A 19,874-nucleotide genomic window follows, 5' to 3' on the forward strand; every position below is an offset into this window, starting at 1 on the left:
TAAACATGCTGGAATTAGTTATCAGCGAATGGGCATGCCACGAGAGAGTGTCCCACAAAATGATCAGGGCGATGGCGAAACAAATGTACGCCACCGTGAGTGACAGCAGAGATGAGGAGTTTGCCGCGAGTGCTGGCTGGCTAAATCGTTTCCTCCGCCGCAACAACTTCACTTGCAGAAGACAACTATTGCCCAGAAGGATGCCAGAGAGTTCATCGAGAAGCTGGCGAAGTTTGTGACATTTTCATCACAGATTTTTGAGAGGAATGAATTAAACGCCTGTCCCAAATTGCCACCTGGTCTGTTAAGTGACTGAGAAAAATAAACACCCCGGCTATTATTTGGTATTCTACGCTAGTTTGGGAAATTCCGAGACCGCGATAAAACATTAACGTCAGCTCAGAGTCTGGGACTAGAAAATCCTTTGTTGCTATGTCGTTACTAAGGGTTGGATTATTTGCTGGAGTGGTAAACTACCTTCCATTACACATTTGAGTCTACTAACGTGACTGATTTTGTTTCAGTTATTAGTCAGACCCCAGCCATGAGGAAACAAAATATGTCTAAAAATGGCTTCAAAGGTTTTTCAGATTGTGTACTGTAACTAACTATATGCTATTTATATCAAATATCTTAATATAAAGATTAAGGCTGCTAAATACAATTATTTTCATTGTTGATTAATCTGCTGATTTTTTTCTCTATTAATCCTTTCATTTATAAAACATCAGAAAACACTATCAATATCGATAAGTCGATATTATCAAATGTACTGTTTTGGCTGAGCAACAGTCCAAACACCAAAATATTCAGTTAACTCACAAGTTCTCCCCTTTGAGAACCTGGATTCACCAAATATTTATATATTCATCAATCATGATCAACTAATTCTTGCAGCTCTATAGATGAGAGGAACCCATCCGGATACTTGGCCCTTGCATCATACTCCCCCGTTTTAGGTGAACACAGTGCCTCTCATTTGACTGGTGGTAGGCACAAATTATGACAGCTTTGCTAATTCAATAGCATAAACTATAAATACCATATGGATTTTCAGCTATAGAGCCCTGATGGCCAAAGCATTTTACGTTGTTGTCGATCTATGATGAGGTTGATGAGTGTCCTTTCAGTCACAGTCGCTATTAAAGTGGACTAACCTGACTACCCTACTAGATGTGCAGGTACTGTACTGTACTGTACTGTAAACTAATTACACTGCTGTGGTGAGGCAGAGCTGCTGTCTCTACTTTGACAGTGGCTTGTGCTCATTCCGTGACTGTTTACTAAGAGCTTAGAGGAGGCCAAAAGAGGGTGGTTGTAGCTCCAATTTCAACGCTACTACTAGATTCGTTATTAGAAGGTAGGCCAGTTAATGTTTAATTATTAAAGTTAAAACACCCTCTTCAACTGGCGGTCTGTTGAGTGTCTATTAAACCGAAGTCCATTCTAGAAACAGGTGTTTTAGAGTCTGGCTGTATTTGTTTACATGTAAAACTGTGGTTACAACCCATAGCTCTTTCTTGATTGACTGTGATCTACATGTCATCCTCTCTGTGGAAGCGCCTGAAGCCACATATATCTCCTCTCGCTGTCCTTCGTTCTTTGGTAAAGAAAATCATAACCTTTGGGATTTTTGTATTGTTTGATGTGAAAAAAAATCATTCTTGCTTCTAGATGTTTTCTGTTGGTGTTGGCAATTTCAAAACCATTTTTTTTTTCTCCTAAAGGGATGCGTGGTCTTTCTGGCAATAGTAAAATGACATGTAAAATGAGTCAATTAGACAAGACACAGCGATGTAACTGCTATCTGTAAATACCTGCACAGATCGCATTTGCAAAAGTAAAAGATCAAATGGGCAAGTGCAGTCGCGAAGTTTTGCCAACATGGCACATTTAGTTATTGATCATAGGTTGTGCTACATCGGCACACAACAGACAAACAAAAAACAGTGATTTACTATAAACATCATGATTTATAACTTTGAACCAGTTAGAACAAACCAGTGGAAAAGTGCCAAATTAAATTCTCTAAGCTTATTATATTAAACATTAACCGTCAATCAGATGGCATCCAAGACAGAAAATAAAAACAAGCAGTCAAGAACTCAATATTAACTGCAACTCTTTAGTACACACGCACGCACGCACACACGCACACACACACACACACACACAGAGGGGCTGAGCTAGGCACGGTTGCCAGGCAACCATCATGGCCTGGCAGTAAATGAATGTTAGCATGACAATATAAAGGTGAGGTAGAGAAAAGGTAGTACTGAGACAGATGCAATGGAAAAAGAGAGCCTTCAGGCCACTAGAATAATTATCCCCAACATTGCACAGTTAACAGACAGGTTAGTCTCAATCAAATACAGGTAGACAAAAATCTAAATTTAATTAAAAGTTTGAACAACAGTCTTTGTTCTGGTGTTTTACAGTCATTCTGATTCAGTCAAGGTTGCTTAGCTTAGGTAGCTTATCATGAGGTTTCAAACTGACATTTCACATTATAGCAGGTACATTTAATATGGAGATCAAGAGTGGGAGATAAGACAGTTTCATTTTTGATAAAATAAGAGAAATCTTTGTCACAGTCACTTACAGAAACTGAGGATTTGGTGGGCAAACTATATGTGTGACATTTGAAGTGTCTCAGGTGACACTTTCAAAATCTTTACTGTATGACACAGTCAACCACATCTGAATGTCCCAGCTAAAAGCAAGATGTTCACTTACTGTGAAATGAAGACTTAAAATATGAGGAACATGTCAAATCAACAAACTGCAACATCCTATTTCCCTCCACTAAACTGAAAAAAAAAAATGTAAATGACTGGTTAATATACATCAGTTGGCAGTATGTTTAAATCTTTGAGTCACTGAGATCCTCAGTTTTCTTCCAGTAGCTAAAGTCATGGTGTATTTGAGCAGGACACAAAGTAATAGTTCACTCTACAGTTTTTTTTTGAGTATCTAGCACAATACAAGTTAAAGTGTGTAGTTTCCTCGAAGCAATAGTTGTCAATGACTTTACCAGCCAAAGGTTTTTAAGTTGATAAAAGTACCTGAAGCGTCACAGAAATGTCTGAAAACACTTGTACCTCTCTGCTGTGCATCCATGTGCACATAATAGCGCATACAGTCCATAACAATAAGTGGACAGCACTGTAGAATTACAAGGAGGGAGAGAGCACAACACAATATGGTAGTAGCTGTTGTTCTGAGCAACTCACTCACTCAAGTGTAGAACACATATGTATATACATACATACATACATACATACATACATACACACATATATACACACATATACATACATACACACATATATAAACACATATATATACACACACACATATATATACACATATACATGTATATACATATATACACTTATATATAAATATACACACATATATATACACTTATATATAAATATACACACATATATACGTATATATATACACACACATATACATATATACATATATATACGTGTGTGTGCGTGTGTATATGGCAGACTGTCTGGACTTTTCTGGAAGAGATTTGTTTTTTAACAAGATGATTAATTTTATAATTATATGCAGTGGATTAAAACAAATGATCTTAATATGGGTAGTTCTTCTGGAGCATAACTGGAGATACTTTTGAGAACGTGTGTGGGTGTGCAGGGCCTTGTGAAGTCATTGAAAAGGCTAAAGGTCATGTTAAAATACGACCTTGCTTCCAATTCTCTGTTAATCATTACCAAGGCAAAATTCCCTTAAATACATGTGATTTATTTGTGACGACTTACCACAGACAAGGTACTTGTCATTGGGCCGCATGTGCCACCATCTTGGTTCAACATAGCACCTCCATTTTGGCTCCCAGGCATGCCTGGCAGATCCATGCCCTGCAGCTGGTAGGGGTGGTGAGGAGCTGTACGGGAGGGGGGGTCCAGAGGATGGTAAGGTCCAGAGGGAGAATCATGGGGGAGATGGGAGGGCAGCATGTGGTCTGGCAGGGTGGGAGGGGTAATGGGTGGGATGTTAAAGTCCTCATCACCTAAACCACCCACTGAGTATGACTGAAGAGAGACAAAGAGAAGATTGGAAAAAATACAATTAAAGACACCTGCAAAACTCTGCTTTTTAGATTCTGTTTTGTGAATTACAATGTTGACTTTATGACCGATGTAGGACAAAGTCAAATCTATGGTGATATAGCTTGGGTGGATGTTGCAATGTTGCCATCGGCATAGTGACATGATCAAAATCAATAAGAATTACATAGGGGATATAAGAGACCAAAGTGGCATGAGACATTATTGTCAGCAATAATGGATGGAAGAGATGGAGAAACTGCCCATCACCATTAGCCCAGAAGGCTGAACCCAGTCTGAGCTCTGTGTTGTGTCATGTCGTCATTTCTCCTCAGCCAGAGCACCCATCACAGAATAATTATCACTAATGATATTCCCAGCCTTGAACAAAAGCCTTGAGAGCAAACACTCATCTAGCGACGCAACACAGTAATCTATATGTGTAAGCCCATTTCGCCCAAGAAAATACATACCGGTGGATAGCCGTATGTAAAAATCAGTGCTCATGTGACTCACAAAAGAAAAACCAGTAACAGCTAATGTGTCAAAATGAATTATTCTGAGAGCAAAGAGAAATGAGAGGAAGACATGAAGAGGAAAATGGAGTGAGAGAATCATGCAAGAGAAGAGTGAAATATGAGGGTGAAAAGAGAGAGAGAGGCCGTGTTGGAGAAGCTCTCTCATACTAATCTGACAGAGGAGATCTTTTATAGAGACTGACAGCCTTTTCTGCTTGGCTAGCCACACCAGTCTCTCGCTCTCTTGCTCTTTTGCTCTTCATCTCTCTCCAACCTTCTCCTTCCAAACGTCTTTTGATTTCTCGCTATTCTAATCTCATCTGCAATTTCTCTTTCATTTCGTTCTCTCTCTGTCTCTTTCTCACTCCAACTCTGTTAGTGCACTGTTGAGTTATGTGGTGCACGACTCGTGACTCAGTTAAGACAGAGTTATGGGTTGACTTATGTGATGAATAGGTTTGCTAGGTAATTAAAAGTCACTGTGGTAAGTCATTATTTGAGTTGACAGATTCTCCACTTCAAAATAAAATGATGGAAATAGATATGTACAATATGGAATGTGAAAAATGATCAAACACTTTCCAATGCAAAAGCTGAAACAACTCCCTTTCCAGGGTCAATTCACAAGGATCTCATTCTTATTTTGACTAACAACTAACTCTATATATGTATAGTGTATTGAAATAATAATATACATGTAAGTGACAGTTCAGCCACAGTTTTTTGGTTTAGTTTTTTTCCAGAAGTAGGGAGCACAATTATCCTGACTTTTAGTCCTCTTATCCCTGAATCCTTCTATTTCCATATGTAATTAAATAGGATTTTATGTATGCACCATGGCAACTAGACATCTAAAATTGATGGCATTTCTCTTTAATTATGGTAAAAGGGATTTACAACAGAGACTTGTTAGGACTTGAGCCTCTAATTTAGGCAATGTACTCTGCATTTCACTGTACTCACAACCAGGATTCGCAGCTTATTTATAGTGCTACACAGCTTGCACATAATGTGTACATCCTGTAGTGAATTTAAACTGTTATCTTCAGGGTTACAAGGGTGACTGTAGACTACAACATCCCGAGGATGCTTTTGATGTATTAGATCTCACAAAACTGTTTATACTGTCAAGTCCTCCTCTCAGCCATGACCAACTCAGATTCCAATCAGTTCCAAACAAGTCTGAATGTCTTCCATAGATACTGAACTCAATTACTGAAATCTTGATGCTATAATTTAAGTTATCACTGAATCTGTAGCACCTGAACATCTTGGGGATACAATGATTACTCGAATACATGTCAACTACTGAATTAAAGGAGAACTTTGGTCAATTTAAACATGCGGCTTCATTGCTCAAGCTACCCTTGACTTGCCAGTACCGAAGACGCGAACACATTTGGTCCAACCATTACAGGGTTCCGTGAATGGAGAGTTACCACTGACAGCTAACAGCATGGGGTCAGAACTTTACACTGTGTTTTAAGCATCTTGAGCAATGAAGCTGCATGTTTAAATCAACCGAAGTTCTCCTTTAACTACCAACTATTTTGATAATTACTTTATCGTTTGTATCATTTTTTAATCACAAGATGGTCTGTAGTTTATTTTATAATTTCATTTTCAACAGTCATTATCAAGTTGTGCAATTTCTACACATCATCTTTAGTCAAGATTGCGAAGAGTTTATAAATCCAGATAGAAAATTGAAGTATCTAATATTCAAAACTAGATTCAAATTCCTCAAAAATAAATAGGCTCAATTCAGATCCTAAAATCAGAGGCTTTTAAAATTCACATATCTATGGCCACAACTATGTAAACTATTGTCTGGTCACTAAAGGCACATGTATGATTACCTATCACAACACTTCTGCATCATATATCACTGAAGGTCAGGTGTAGATTGTTTCTTGCACACATTCATGCTCAGTAGCTCACCAAGCTCTCTGCTCTGCAATTGTGATTCTAATAATTTAGTTTCTTTGTAGAGCTATCCAACAAGTCAGCTACTTTAAAAAAAATAAACTCTCAGCTGTTTGAACATTTCGCTGATTACATGTGTTTGTGAATCTTGTTATGTGAATTTTTAGTATCAGTAGGGTGCTTACTTCACTGTGCTTATCAGGTCTCAACAAAACAGCAGTCAATTTTATGTCTTACTCTTAGGCAGTGTCCTGTTGGAGCTCAGAGCTCTGCATAAATTACAACTCTTGTCTGTTGTTGTCTGTCTGCTTCTCTCTCCCTCATTCCCTCCCTCGTCTACTCTCTATCATTTCTTCAAGCTCTGCATAAATTACTCCTCTCTCTCTCTGCACTTCCATTCATGTCAGCAATAGCCTGTTCTTGGTGCACTGGAAACTTCTAGAAAGAATAATGTAGTCAGGATTAAGTTCCTCAGAACTCCATGTTCATGACCATTTCATATACCATGATAAAGCAAATATGTCTGTAGTACATGGATGTGTGACCATCAACATCAGTTTTTGTCATCAGAATGATTAGTAAATGCCTTTAGGAGGGGAAGATAACTGACTTTTGGAGGTATCTAAATAGCTATTCAATTACATTAGATTAAAACTGTCTGAAATTTAAATGTAGTTCTTGTTTGATGAACCGGTGCCTATGGACATATTTATGTGCATTATTTGTGTCAATCTGTAATTTGTAATTAGGATTGTTTTTAGTTGGTTTATTCAAGTGTTATGGACACACTGATTGACTGTAGATTGACTACAGTGACTCTCAGGCCAGGAGGTATTATTACAAGAAGAGATGGAATTTCCTGGCTGCTTAGCAGTAGTCTCTGCAATCCAATACTTGTGCCATTTTTCTATTACCTCCATCTGCCTGCCTCTAATTGGTTTGAACTGGTGTGGCAGTCTGGAGCTGCTGAGTATTTGCTTTTCCATCAAAACTGGGCTACCTGCTTGAAGGTGTGTCTGAAATCAATGACGTGCATGTTAAGATCTCCACAGTACTATCAAAGAATCTCCAATAATTCAGATACAAACATGGTCCATTTTAATTTCTTCACAATAAAAGCCAGCCTGGTAGGAGCATCGCAGCTTCATCTTTTAACAGACTCATCAAATCGTCCAATCTACAGTGTAATGTTCTGCTGGGTAACCTTGGGTCACTTAACTTACACCACCCATCCAAACACCACTATGGACCAAGCACACCCTCTCAGCACTCCCAGATTACAGTGGTCCCCGCTCCCCAGCAAAGCAGTTCACTGTGACACACCACAAAAACTGATGAGAAACCGCTTGAGGAACAGAATTAACAGCCCAAAGCATTAACCAGGCCACCAAATTCCAATACCCATTTCAAGATTTTTCATTTCTTTTTCATGTCCTGATCCGAGTCCTGGAACTCTCCACTGTTCAGTCAAATATGTATATTTACCTAAATGTTGATTTAAATTTTTTTTTTTGTAATTAACTTATTATTTTTTCTTTCAGTATACAAAACATACATGCACCAACTAGGCACAAAACTCATGACATCGGGAGGAACTGAGTGTTAAATAAGACAGCAGAATCAACATAAATACAATATGCATACATACACACATGTACCCAAACCCTTACTTATCTCAACGGCTCAGTCAGTTTACACGTAGTACTCGTGTATAGAGCCATATTCACACACCATACCCACTCCTACATGTACAGCATGTGTCTTTGTGTACTACATCTTTGTTTTTGCATAGGCACTTACATCTAAACCGAAAAACCTAAATGTTGATTTTAAATGTAAATTGAAATAAAACTGTAGCTTTCAGAATCCTGCAGTTGCTAAGCGCAAATTATTTATCTGATATGAACAAGACTTTAACAGTCTGTTATAGTCTGTTAAAGTCTGTTAAACAGATTAACAAGAATTCTGAAATTGAAAGATTACATGTTTTTTCAACAATTCTTGAGTACTGACAGCAGTTTCATTCTGGCCTATTATCAAGTTAGGGGACAGCATCAAATACATTTCACTTTCACTGCCTATTGATGGTGCACATCAGCTTGTTTACATCTGCAGGTCTTAACTGCTGCTACTTTTCTTCCCTTAAGGCAGGTGGTACAAGATCTTCAATTGGCTGATGATAAAATCATCTGAAAGGAGTGGTGCCTAACAAATGTTGTGTTTGTGTGTGTAAATGTGCGTGCATTCACCCAAGGCAGACGGTGTGTATCAGCCATATGCGTGTCCCGCTTCCAGTGTTGTGAGTTGGGTGGCGTCACCTTGTTTAGAGGGTGAGGGGGCTGTGGCACACGAAACTGTGGGAAGAATAGAAAGACAAACAACGGATCAAAGGGATGCAGAGGCCAAGAAAAAAGTAAGTGGTCAAATGAAAAGGTCCTAAAGAGGAGCAAAGAGAGAGAAACAGAGAGACTCGACAGAAGTCACACCTAGTCACAAATTCAGTCTCTACCATGTAGGTTTAAAATCAGGTTTTATTTTTATGATTGGGTCATATTGCTGTTAGTTTTACATCAGCCAACAAATACAACTGAATTGAGTTAACAGATTGTGCAGTACAGCTTGTATAACACTATCCCCTCAAAACAACTCAACACACAGCCATTCATGTCTGAACCGCTGGCAACAAAAGTGAGTACACCCCTAAGTGAAAATGTCCAAATTGGGCCCAATTAGCAATTTTCCCTCCCCGGTGTCATGTGACTCGTTAGTGTTACAGGTGTGAATGGGGAACCGGTGTGTTAAATTTGGTGTTATCGCTCTCACACTCTCTCATACTGTATATTCTATATATCTATCTATCTATCTATCCATCTATCTATCTATCCATCTATCCATCCATCCATCCATATATATTTATCTATTTATATATTTAAAGCACAGGTTGCTATGCCATTTTTTGTTTAGACTGCGACATGATATCTGACTATTGTTTGCAATGTACCACACTACACTGTCAAATTTAAAACATTTATTAACAACATAATGTAACAATAACTTGTATCTTCAGTCAATTGGAAACTTAATCAAAATAACCTGCCATCTAGTTTCTGCAGAGCTTGCAAACTGTGGCTTTTTTGTCGCAACGTGAACATTGTCAACATAAGTCACTGGAAATACAAAATACTTCCACACCGGCACACATATATACACACAGTTGAATGTTGAAAAGCTCAATTTGGATTCACATTATCATATTATATGTATCAGTTCAAATTCCATACATACTGCTATAGAGCAGTTAATATACCAAAACTGGGGCAGTAATTCATTGTGTTGATATCACTATTTGAGCTTTAAAACTACCATCACACTGCTGCTCCATTAACAATTCAAAGAAAGACAAGGCAGGGGTCAGACTGGACTGTAATTGGTCACATTCATCACAGCAACTCCTGACTCTGCAATGGTACTTCAATAATAAAGCCATAAATTCTTATTCCACACACTACTTCCCATCTTCTTATGGCAAAACACTATGAATAAAACATCAAATCATAGACTCCTATAGCACACAATATTCTCTATAGTGTGCTCTATGAATAATGTATCTCTAGTGGAGTCTCTTATTAATATGGGCTTTGCTTTGTTGTGAGGTCATTCTGTTGGAACGAACACAGATCTTCCTCTCTAGAGGCTTCACTTGGCCTCTGGAGTCTACACAGTGAATGCAGTTATACCAACAGCCGCGTAAAAACAGTGTTGCACAATATAATGCAGTTCCCAGGGCTGTTGCTTAGTAATCTAAAATCAGCTGATCTGCAATATGTCAGGTACTCAGGTGATATAACAGGACAACTGCACATACACCATCAGCTATGGATGAAACCTAGATCTGATTTACCCAATGGACACAATGTTGTTAAGTGGAAATATACACCTATTTATCCTTTTTCAACATCTTATCCTGCTCAGCAACCCACTGGGCTCTGGCTTTCATCGGCACTAATTTGGGATAAGGACAACAATAACAACCTTTTTTTAATAAGAACAATCAGTCAATTGTACATTTTTCATTCAGAAGAAATGTGGGCTTGGGTTGCAATGAATGACTATTTTGATAATAGATGAGCTATCCATTTTCTCATTTGGTCAATTAAAAACATTTGGTTTATACAATGTCAGAAAATGCATGAAAGTCAATATAATTCTTCAAAATATTTACTTAGCTTGTCAACAAATAGTCCAAACTTCACGTAGCAAAAGTAAAAATTTTAGAAGCTCTGAATCAGCAAATGTAATCATAAAATGGTCAGTGAATAATTTTTGTAGATTGACTTATTGATCAGTTTACAAATAATTCAGCTCTATTGTTGTTGCATTCAGCTACTTAACATATAATGGGGAATGGGGAATGGCTCTGGGAAATAGCATGCCGTTTTCCCCCGTCTCTTGACACTTAAAGTTCGAACAGTTTGCTAAGCTCCAAAAACTGTAGTCAATATTTCAATCGGTCGCGCAGAAATACAAAACTTTCGTGAACTCATGACTTTCGCCAGCAAGTTATTAATTCAACGGATGATCACGTGTTCATGGATACACATGGTGCATGGAGGGAAGGGGCCGTGTGTGTGAGACGTGTCAGTAACAGAGAGACAGAGGGAGAGCAGGGAAAATAAATGCAGCTGGACAGACATGCTCTGTTTTAAAATAGCGTTTAAGTTTTAAAAACAAAATGCAGTATGTGGCGGTTGGTCTTGATTCTGTGGTGCACTGCCACAAGTTGGTCAATGTGTGGGAAACACTGGACTTACTGACATAGTTACATTGCTGGAGGAGTAAAGATTACATAAGGGGACGCACGTTGTGGGGAGATAGATGCGTTTATATGTTTGTCAACATCTGGCTACAATGCACCTCGGATTTAAACTTGTCTTTGCATTTTGCTCTTTAGAAATCGTGAGTGCGATTAGATCTCAGAGCATAGCAAGTGGTCAAGAATGGACACCAGACAGCACTGAACAATAACCTGTATTTGATCAAGTGTTAATGCGGTATAAGTAACATCATTTCATTCAGCCCTTTATTAAAGGTCCCATATTATACTGTTTTTCATCAATTTCACACAGCTGTCAGAGGTCCAACAGCTCTGTATTCAATATGCATTGCCCCAAACCCATCCGTGGTCCTGAATTTCAGCTGTCTAAAAGTCGCTCTACAGAACTCTTTTCAGAGCAGTCCGTTTCTGTGCCTGCACCTTTGAATGCTAATGAGCTCCCTCTGTCAACGCCTACTTGGAGAGCCCTGCCTGCTACCTCACTCTCAGGGAAAGGATGCCCCTTGCGTTAGCAGTAGCATGCACTAATGTTTATGGTGGATGTGTGTATATGTATCGCTGTGGCTCACGGAGATTTTTTCATTCAACCATACCAGTTTGACCCAGAATCGGACCCAGAAGGAGAGGCTCCTGAAGAAGTGCAGACTCTGGCTGCAGCAGGATGTTTCAGAATGGTTAGTGTGTCTGTATAATGTTAGTTTGTTTGTATGTGTTGTTACAGTTACTACCGTGAAGCTAATGGCTAACAGCTAGCGAAAGCTGTGTTTGTCTCCAACTCAGTCTCCAAACTCTTGGACACTGCTCGCATCGTCTCTGTCTCCAGTCTGCACATGTTTCCAGACGTTTTACTGTGACAACCAAGCTCCATCGTAATATTATTAACATTAAACTCGCTTCAAACTCCATTACATAGCGGACCGAAGCGGAGCTAACTAGTTAGCCGATTTCCAGCTGACTTCACCATACTCGTAGGCAACTGTAAATATTATTAAACCATGGCGACACTTTTCGGTGGCTCAGGTGCAGTTGCTGGGTCCGGTATGGTTGGGACTGACCCTTTTATGAGGGTCAGTGTCGAGGCAAAGCCAGCTTTGTACTGACCCTCGTTGCTGAAGCAGTCCGATGTGAAGCGATTAGCACACACACACACACAAGTTAACACGAACCATTGTCACGTTGTCTTAAAATATGAAATGCAACCACTGTCTCTTCTGTATAGGCACTTACCGGTATGTTGATTTTTACAACCAACAACAGAGCTATTTGTGTGTCTAGATTTGAGCGACGACATTGTGAAACACTGCTGTCTCACTGCTGGACACACCGAACTTCACCTCAGGGGTGAACGCCCCACTCTCGGATATTACCAATCACAAAGCAGAGGAAGCCGGCCTATGATAATGACTCCTTTCGTTACGTAACGAAAGAAGCAGATTTTGAACAGCCTGTAGGAGCGCCGTGTTACCAGTGGATGGGCTGCAGAGACCACGCAGGAATCGCTTGTTTTCCTCCGGGAGTTGGCAGGCTCAGGGAGGACCAGCTTATATATGTAGAGACCACAGAAAACGTGTTTTTTATGATATGGGACCTTTAAAGCCGGGGCGGCTGTAGCTCAGTGGGTAGAGCTGGTGGACTGGTGATCAGAAGGTCACAAGTTTGAATCCCGGCTCCCCTGGGCGGAACCAAGCCACATGTTGAAATATCCTTGAGCAAGATACTGAACCCCAAGGTTGCTCCTGATGTGCAGACGCCATCAGTAAGGGTCCTGCGATGAGCTGGCAACTCATCCAGGGTGTACCCTGGCCTATGCCCATTGTGTGAAACTGGATTTGGCCCCAGTAAGCCCCGCAGGCCCCCTAGGGGGAAACGGCAACATCCCGCGACCCTCACGGATAAGTGGAAAGAAAACAAAATGAAAAACGAAACCTTTAAAGCCTTGAAAACTGGCAATGAAAGTACACTTGAATTGTATGATTAGTTTATTGAGCAACCTAATTCTATGCAAACACTCTGATCAAGGAACGACCTTTAATGTCAGGATTGAAACAATATCTATCCATGTGTATAGCTTAATATAGCTATAGCCATGTGTATAGCTTAATAATCCTACACAATCCTACACAGGACTGTAGCAGTTCTCTATTTGTATTTGTATTTGTATTGTCTATTTGTATAAGAAAAGAGAAAGCTTAGAGAGAGAAAAATCATTGTAATCCTTTATGTGCCTCAGGTGAAGTGCAGTAAGTGGTATTGATTTGTGGAACAGGACGGGAGGAATAGTTGGTTGGATGTAACTGAAAATAACTGTGAAAAGTGAGACAGCTGAGGTGAGGTGAAAGACACTGCAGGAGATGATGACCTCAAAGAGAGTGTTTATGAAAATCTGCTCGATAGTATCAATAATGCACTGTGAAATAATCTCAACATTGGCAACATTTCTTCTGCTCACCATGGATACCTTAAAGTGTACAGTGTACATAATGCACCGCTGTTTAATACGGTCTTTCCATCAGAGCTTTCCTATAGGAATTTCAAAAGCATTCCTGATAGTAAGAAAGAAAGTAGTGTCTTAAAGCCTAAGACATCATATCTAAGGTGTCTGCTAACAGGTCACACAACAGAGTTTGTCTCCCTGAGTCCTGCAGATAGGACAGCCAATTTGGAAACCATTCTCATTCAACGTACTGAGTTCAAACCAGGAAATGTGAGGGAGACAAGTTCATTGGGCATTAACTCTCTGTCTCCTTCTATTCATCTTTTTGTTTCTTTGTCTCACACTAGGGTGTGAGTTTCACAGCGGGCATGGCCGCACTTTGGCCTTGATGCCCCATGAAAAAAAAAAAAATCATTGTACAGCCATAGTGGCCTTTGTGCCCCTGGTTCCATGTAAAAAGTTCCAGGGCAGCGTAGTGGGCTTGCCTTGAATTACAGCCACCTGAGTGCACAGTAGTCACTTACAGTAGCTTCAGTGAGTTTGATGTTCACGCAGATGGAGTCTCATCATAACATCAATGATCCCACGTGAAAGCCTGAGCCTGTCAAACAGCCGCAGAGTCTCAAAATGGAAGAACAACACTTACAGCACAGGTAAACCAGCGAGCTAAGCCGGTTTTGATATGATACGTAACTGACTTATGTGGTAGGATTTAGTTTGGTAAGTTGGAAACAGATTCGAACTTCCCTGATCAATAACTCATAGGTGAAATATTGTTGTAACATAAACTATGACTCTTCCCTACCATTGTAAGTTAGACAAAGAGCTACAACCATATTTTCATCAAAACAAGCGGTCCTTCGGGCTGGACAAATAACACTGTCTCTATGGTCAATCGTCTGTGAGACGAGGGTGCAGGGACCGTCTACAAAGTGCAACACAGAAAAGAGATACTACAGAAAATATTCAGCAACTTAACTATTATTCAGTGTAGTGTTACCAAAATCACTCCACACATCAGTGTTCTCCTGTGGGTTATTCTACAACTGGGGAATTTCTATTGGGAGAAATATTCAATACCTTCACTACTATTCAGTGTGGTGTCACCAAAATCACCTAGCCCTAACCATAACCCCACTTTAGAAAAAAGTGTTTTCTAATACATTAACAGTAACATTAACTTGATATTGGTACTATGTGTTGGTAAATGTTTTAATGCATAATCCATGTCTTATCATAAATTAGGATGTTATGATATCAGTCTGAAAGATAAATCACATTTTACTCAGTGACCTTTGTGCCCTGTCATGTGGCCTTGGTGCCTTTAAGAAAAAAAGTGAAGTGAAGGCCAAATTGCCTTGCCCCTAAAACGCCGAAATTCCAACCCTGTCTTACACACATGTACAAAAACATGCATAGGTCTACACACGTAGGCGCACACACACACACACACACACACACACACACACACACACACACACATTAACACCAACCTGATTGCTTGAGGCAAAGTCAAGGCCTGCCTCTGGCATACCCAGGAACATGGTGTCCCCATCCAGCTAGAGAGAAAAAAAGCAAGAGCAACGATGTCAACAAACTATAATCAAAGTCAGCAAACAGAGAACAGCCAGCATGGAGACAGAGCAAAAAAAAGAGGTAACACATTTCTTGGCAGCCGTCAGTATGAACTGTCAGTCCACTATGTGTATGTCATCTCATTCAAATGTAAAAAAAAAAATCCTGCAAATGGCCTGACTTACGATCCATAACCAATCTTGTATCTTGTTAATAAAACAACAGAAGGTGTTATACACTGAAAAAACAAAAAAACAAACAAAAAAAAAACAGGAAAAACAAAACAATACCAAACCAACAACAACAAAAAACAAACAATATGAAGCTCATTCAGCATAATCCAGGTCTCCAGAAGTCCCAAAATCTTGACTGTGGTCGCTACACTTTAGAGTATATATAGACTTATGCGGTGTTGTAGGAATGTCACCCCATGGTCTGTGTGTGACCTGTTGGGAACACCAGCTAATCAGTTTGCCGAAAGGCGAAGCTGCTATGTTGTTTTGCTACTAGCATGTTGGTCCTAACAGTGATTGTTTGTCCACAGTTGATTAGAAATAACAGTTAACAACAAGGATGCGAGGCAGAACATAACTTTGTTTTGAACTAGGACACAAAAGTCGTGCGATCACAAGTGAAACAAAGAATGTTCGTTGTGTTCCCTCTGTAGCATTTAGCCCTGCGACATAACATGCCAAGATATGGCCCGTTATGCTTTGTTGATGATCTCTAGTCATGCCTCTGCCACAGTAGGTTAAGAAAGCTGGTCCTACAGTGATTGTTGCATGTTTAAAATTGGTGTACAATGCCAATGTACAATGAGTGAATACACATGGCACATTATGTTACGGTTGTGTTATGTTACACATTATGTTACAGTTTCCACTGTGGTTTCAGTAATTAATGCTACAAGTCTGACTGCATCTTATGTGATTGACCACCGCAACATGGCATTGGGCTGCCCTCATTAAAACTAATGGGAAAACCTGCGTTTTTTGCTGCTCTGTCAGATTTGGTCTAAATGCAGCCTTAAAGGGATTGTTCGTGTTTTTTTAAGTGGGGTCATATAAAGCACATCTCTATAGTTGATTTGTTCCCTACTAGGGGTAGTGAAAAAAATTGATTATTGATTAATCACAATTATAATTATAGGTGTGATTGGCAAAGGACAGAAAAGCAAGAAAACATACAGCTCCACTATGTCTCTCTTTACATTTATTTTTGTCCCATTGTTGGCTTCAGCTTAGAGAGAATCCAAAATTCTTAGAACACAGTGTTTCCCCTAGATTTTTTGGTAGCAGCTGTGCTCCGAGTCGGTAACCTAGCAACATTAGGGGGGTCCCGGGGAAAGAAAATTTTGAAAAATAAACCCTTAAATGGTGACTACTGGTGAGATTTTGGAGAAAAAAATTATTTTCAGAATTTCAGAATCAGAATCTAAGACAAGAGACAAAATAGTGAATAAGTAGACATTGCTGTTTGACAATATGTTAACCTCTTGAGCATTAAAGAACTGTTTTACCATTGTTTTCTTTATTATTATAGATTTTTTATGGAAACAGAATCTGTTTCATATGTCAGTGGGCCACATGACATGGAAGTTCTTGAGAAAAAAAAATTTGCATGATCTATGAGAGCCTCATTTTCAGGTCGGAAAAGCTGGATTTCCAGATTTATACCGAAGAATCACACCCCGGTATAATGTTGACGATTATGAGTTGATCATTAAATTTCCAAAAATCAATTTAAAAAAAATAAATTCTTCCAAAGATCAATAAAAAAGATAAATAAATAAAATAAAAAATAAATTGGAATACAAACTGGAGTCCTCCTCTTACTGGTTTCCGCTACATGGTCCACAGTCTGGAGCCAAGATACGTTATTCCACCCCGGAACGTTTTCACACTTAAATCGATTCCAAATTTTTAAAAGGAGACAAAGCTTTCCATGCAAGAGTTTCTCAACTCTGCTCACAGGGTAGCAATAACGTGCGATGCCTGGACATCCAGAGCTACAGTCTCATATGTGACCGTTACAGCTCATTATGTCAGCTGTTAATGGAAGCTGAAGTCTTACGTGCTTCAGACAAAAGCTATGGATGATAGCCACACAGGTGCAAATATGTGTGAGTTTCTCAATGGCAGATGAGTGGGGTATAGAGAAACAAGACCTGGTTCTCATTACCAACAATGCTTCTAACATGAGTCTGGCTACTGAGCTTGGCAACTTTCTTTTAACAGTGAAAGACTACATTTAAAACAAAATAAAAAATAATAATTTTGATATGACTGTTACACTATACAATATTGAAGGTGCTGTGAGGTGTTACTCAAAAGAGAAGTATAATAATTCTGCAGCTGACTGATCTTAAATGGAAGATCAATAATAGTTAATAATCGAAAATCAAATCGATAATCGTTAACAATCGAAAATTGATTTGTAATCAAATCAAGACTTCAATAATCGGAATCGACTCAAATCAGGAAATTGGGCTGATTAACCACCCCTATTCCCTAATCACCAATCAGCGCAGCCTCAGTTTGGAGAAGTAGAGAGCCGCTCCAGCCCAGACGCTCAGCTTTGTACTGCAGTGAACAGGGTCCAGAGACCCTGCAGACACTGCAGTGAACAGGGTCCCTAGGCAGTTGCGCCAATGCGTAGGGATACAGAGGTTCTACGGGCTGTGTCTGAAATTGTTAAGTTTCATTTTTATCGAAAGTAAACCCCTTGCCAGCAACTGGGCCTCGCAATGTATTTCGCTGCTTGCAGATCACCTGTAGCCCAGCTGCGCTAATGCGTAGGGATACGGAGGTTCTACCGTTGAGAAAATGTAGTGCCAAAAGACTGGGCGGACTGACGGCGAGGTAAAGCAGTGTGAATTTTCTCTGTACAACATACACTTGAACTGTTACAGATTTTTTAAGGTGAGCCTTATTTTAGGTGGTTAAATTTCGCTTTTTCTCTGGACCCCGTTCACTGCAGTACAAAGCTCATCAGTGACTACGGTAGGGAACAGACCGACTATAGATATGTACTTTATGTGACCCCACCTCAAAACACATGAACTATCCCTTTAAGTGTAACAAACAGACTGTCTTAAATGTGAAGTGTGTAAATTAGAGTTTTTCCAATTCCAATACTAGTGTCGGAAATGCTGCAGATAATGCTGAAAATGCTAGTATCGGTGAATATGTGAGTCTCTGCACCGATCCGATTTAATTCACAAACAGGAACCAAGTACCTGGAACTTGACCATACTACTTCCCAGTAAGCTCCGTTAGCTCTGCTTAACCATACATACTGGAAATCAATTCTTCTTCCCTGCTCTAAAAGCCAACACAGGATGTTGAACTTAGCAATATCAGCAAAATTAGCTATATCAGGATATAAAATTGTGTCCATAGCACACAGCACTATTCAGTATAAAAGGCTGTAATTTTGAGGGGTGAATTGAGTGTTGCCAATTTCCACACCAGCAACTTTATAAAGCATTTTAAGATGCATCACATGAAAGCACAGTTCTGTGAGTTTTTTTTAAATTTATTTAAGTTGCTTGGGCACAACTGTTTCAAACTGCTCTATTTCGATTTTTACATTTATTTTAGCACCGGTTGCTATGCCATTTTTAGACTAGACTTTTATGCAATATAACATCTGACCACTGTTCGCAATATACCACACTACATTGTCAAATTTGAAACATTTATTAACAACATAATGTAACAATAACTCATATCTTCAGTTAATTGGAAACTTAAACAAAATGACCTGCCATCTAGTTTCTGCAGAGCTTGCAAACTATGGCTTTTTTGTCGACAACGCGAGTGTTGTCAACATGCGACTTCAGTGAAAGAGGAGGGGGTTCAAGTTCTGTTGATGGGTCTCCTACATCTACAGTTGCCATTGTTGTAAGAGTGACGTAGCCCCTTTCAGGAATAGGGCGGTGCGTGAGGTGTGTGTGCGTAAGGTGTGTAAGGTGTGAGTGGGCGTGCGAGAGTGAGGGAGTGTGTGTACATGCAGAAACAAGTGAATGAATGACAGCAAAAAAGTGTACAGTATGGTCTGTAGTTTGGCTGTAAATAAAGGCGACGGCTCCTCCAGATACAGCAAAGCTCCCTGGTATTATTTCCCGACCAGCTGAACACATGAAAGGGGTTCACACCGAAGGTAAACACAAACTTCAGCCCTGGAGGAAATCATCCCCCCTGTGCTTCCCGACCACGGTCCAGGAGCTGAACAGGAATGGTGTAACACCATGCTATCGTCTGGCTGGCAGTAGCTAATAGCTACTGGCTTAGCTAGTAGCTAGCTAAGTTAGAGGAGGCTGACTCGCAGCACTTCAGCACGTGTGTGTTTTTTTCCACTTGGCTAGCCGACCGGACGTGACATGGGGGTGTGGCAGCATCGAAGATTCCATTTTTTAATTCGAAGTTCGAGATTGTGACTTAATTTTGGTCATTTCGATTTAAAATCAAAGTTGTGACACCCTTAATATGTATGTAAAA

General features: G+C 39.6%; 1 protein-coding gene across 3 annotated transcripts in view; it reads right to left on the reverse strand.

Annotated features, from left to right (window-relative positions):
- tox (thymocyte selection-associated high mobility group box) overlaps nucleotides 1–19,874 on the reverse strand; it is a 53,862-nt gene that overhangs the window by 19,103 nt on the left and 14,885 nt on the right. For 2 of the 3 annotated variants that reach the window (XM_037084988.1, XM_037084986.1), the window contains exons 2-4: nucleotides 15,291–15,356; nucleotides 8,779–8,883; nucleotides 3,798–4,070 (exon numbers count right to left, since the gene is read on the reverse strand). In XM_037084988.1, the coding sequence (XP_036940883.1) occupies nucleotides 3,798–4,070; nucleotides 8,779–8,883; nucleotides 15,291–15,356 (444 nt within the window). The remainder of the gene's footprint in view (nucleotides 1–3,797; nucleotides 4,071–8,778; nucleotides 8,884–15,290; nucleotides 15,357–19,874) is intronic. The other variant, XM_037084987.1, reaches the window with a different exon arrangement.

This window comes from Acanthopagrus latus, chromosome 21, assembly GCF_904848185.1.
Source record: "Acanthopagrus latus isolate v.2019 chromosome 21, fAcaLat1.1, whole genome shotgun sequence".
Taxonomy (NCBI): domain Eukaryota; kingdom Metazoa; phylum Chordata; class Actinopteri; order Spariformes; family Sparidae; genus Acanthopagrus; species Acanthopagrus latus.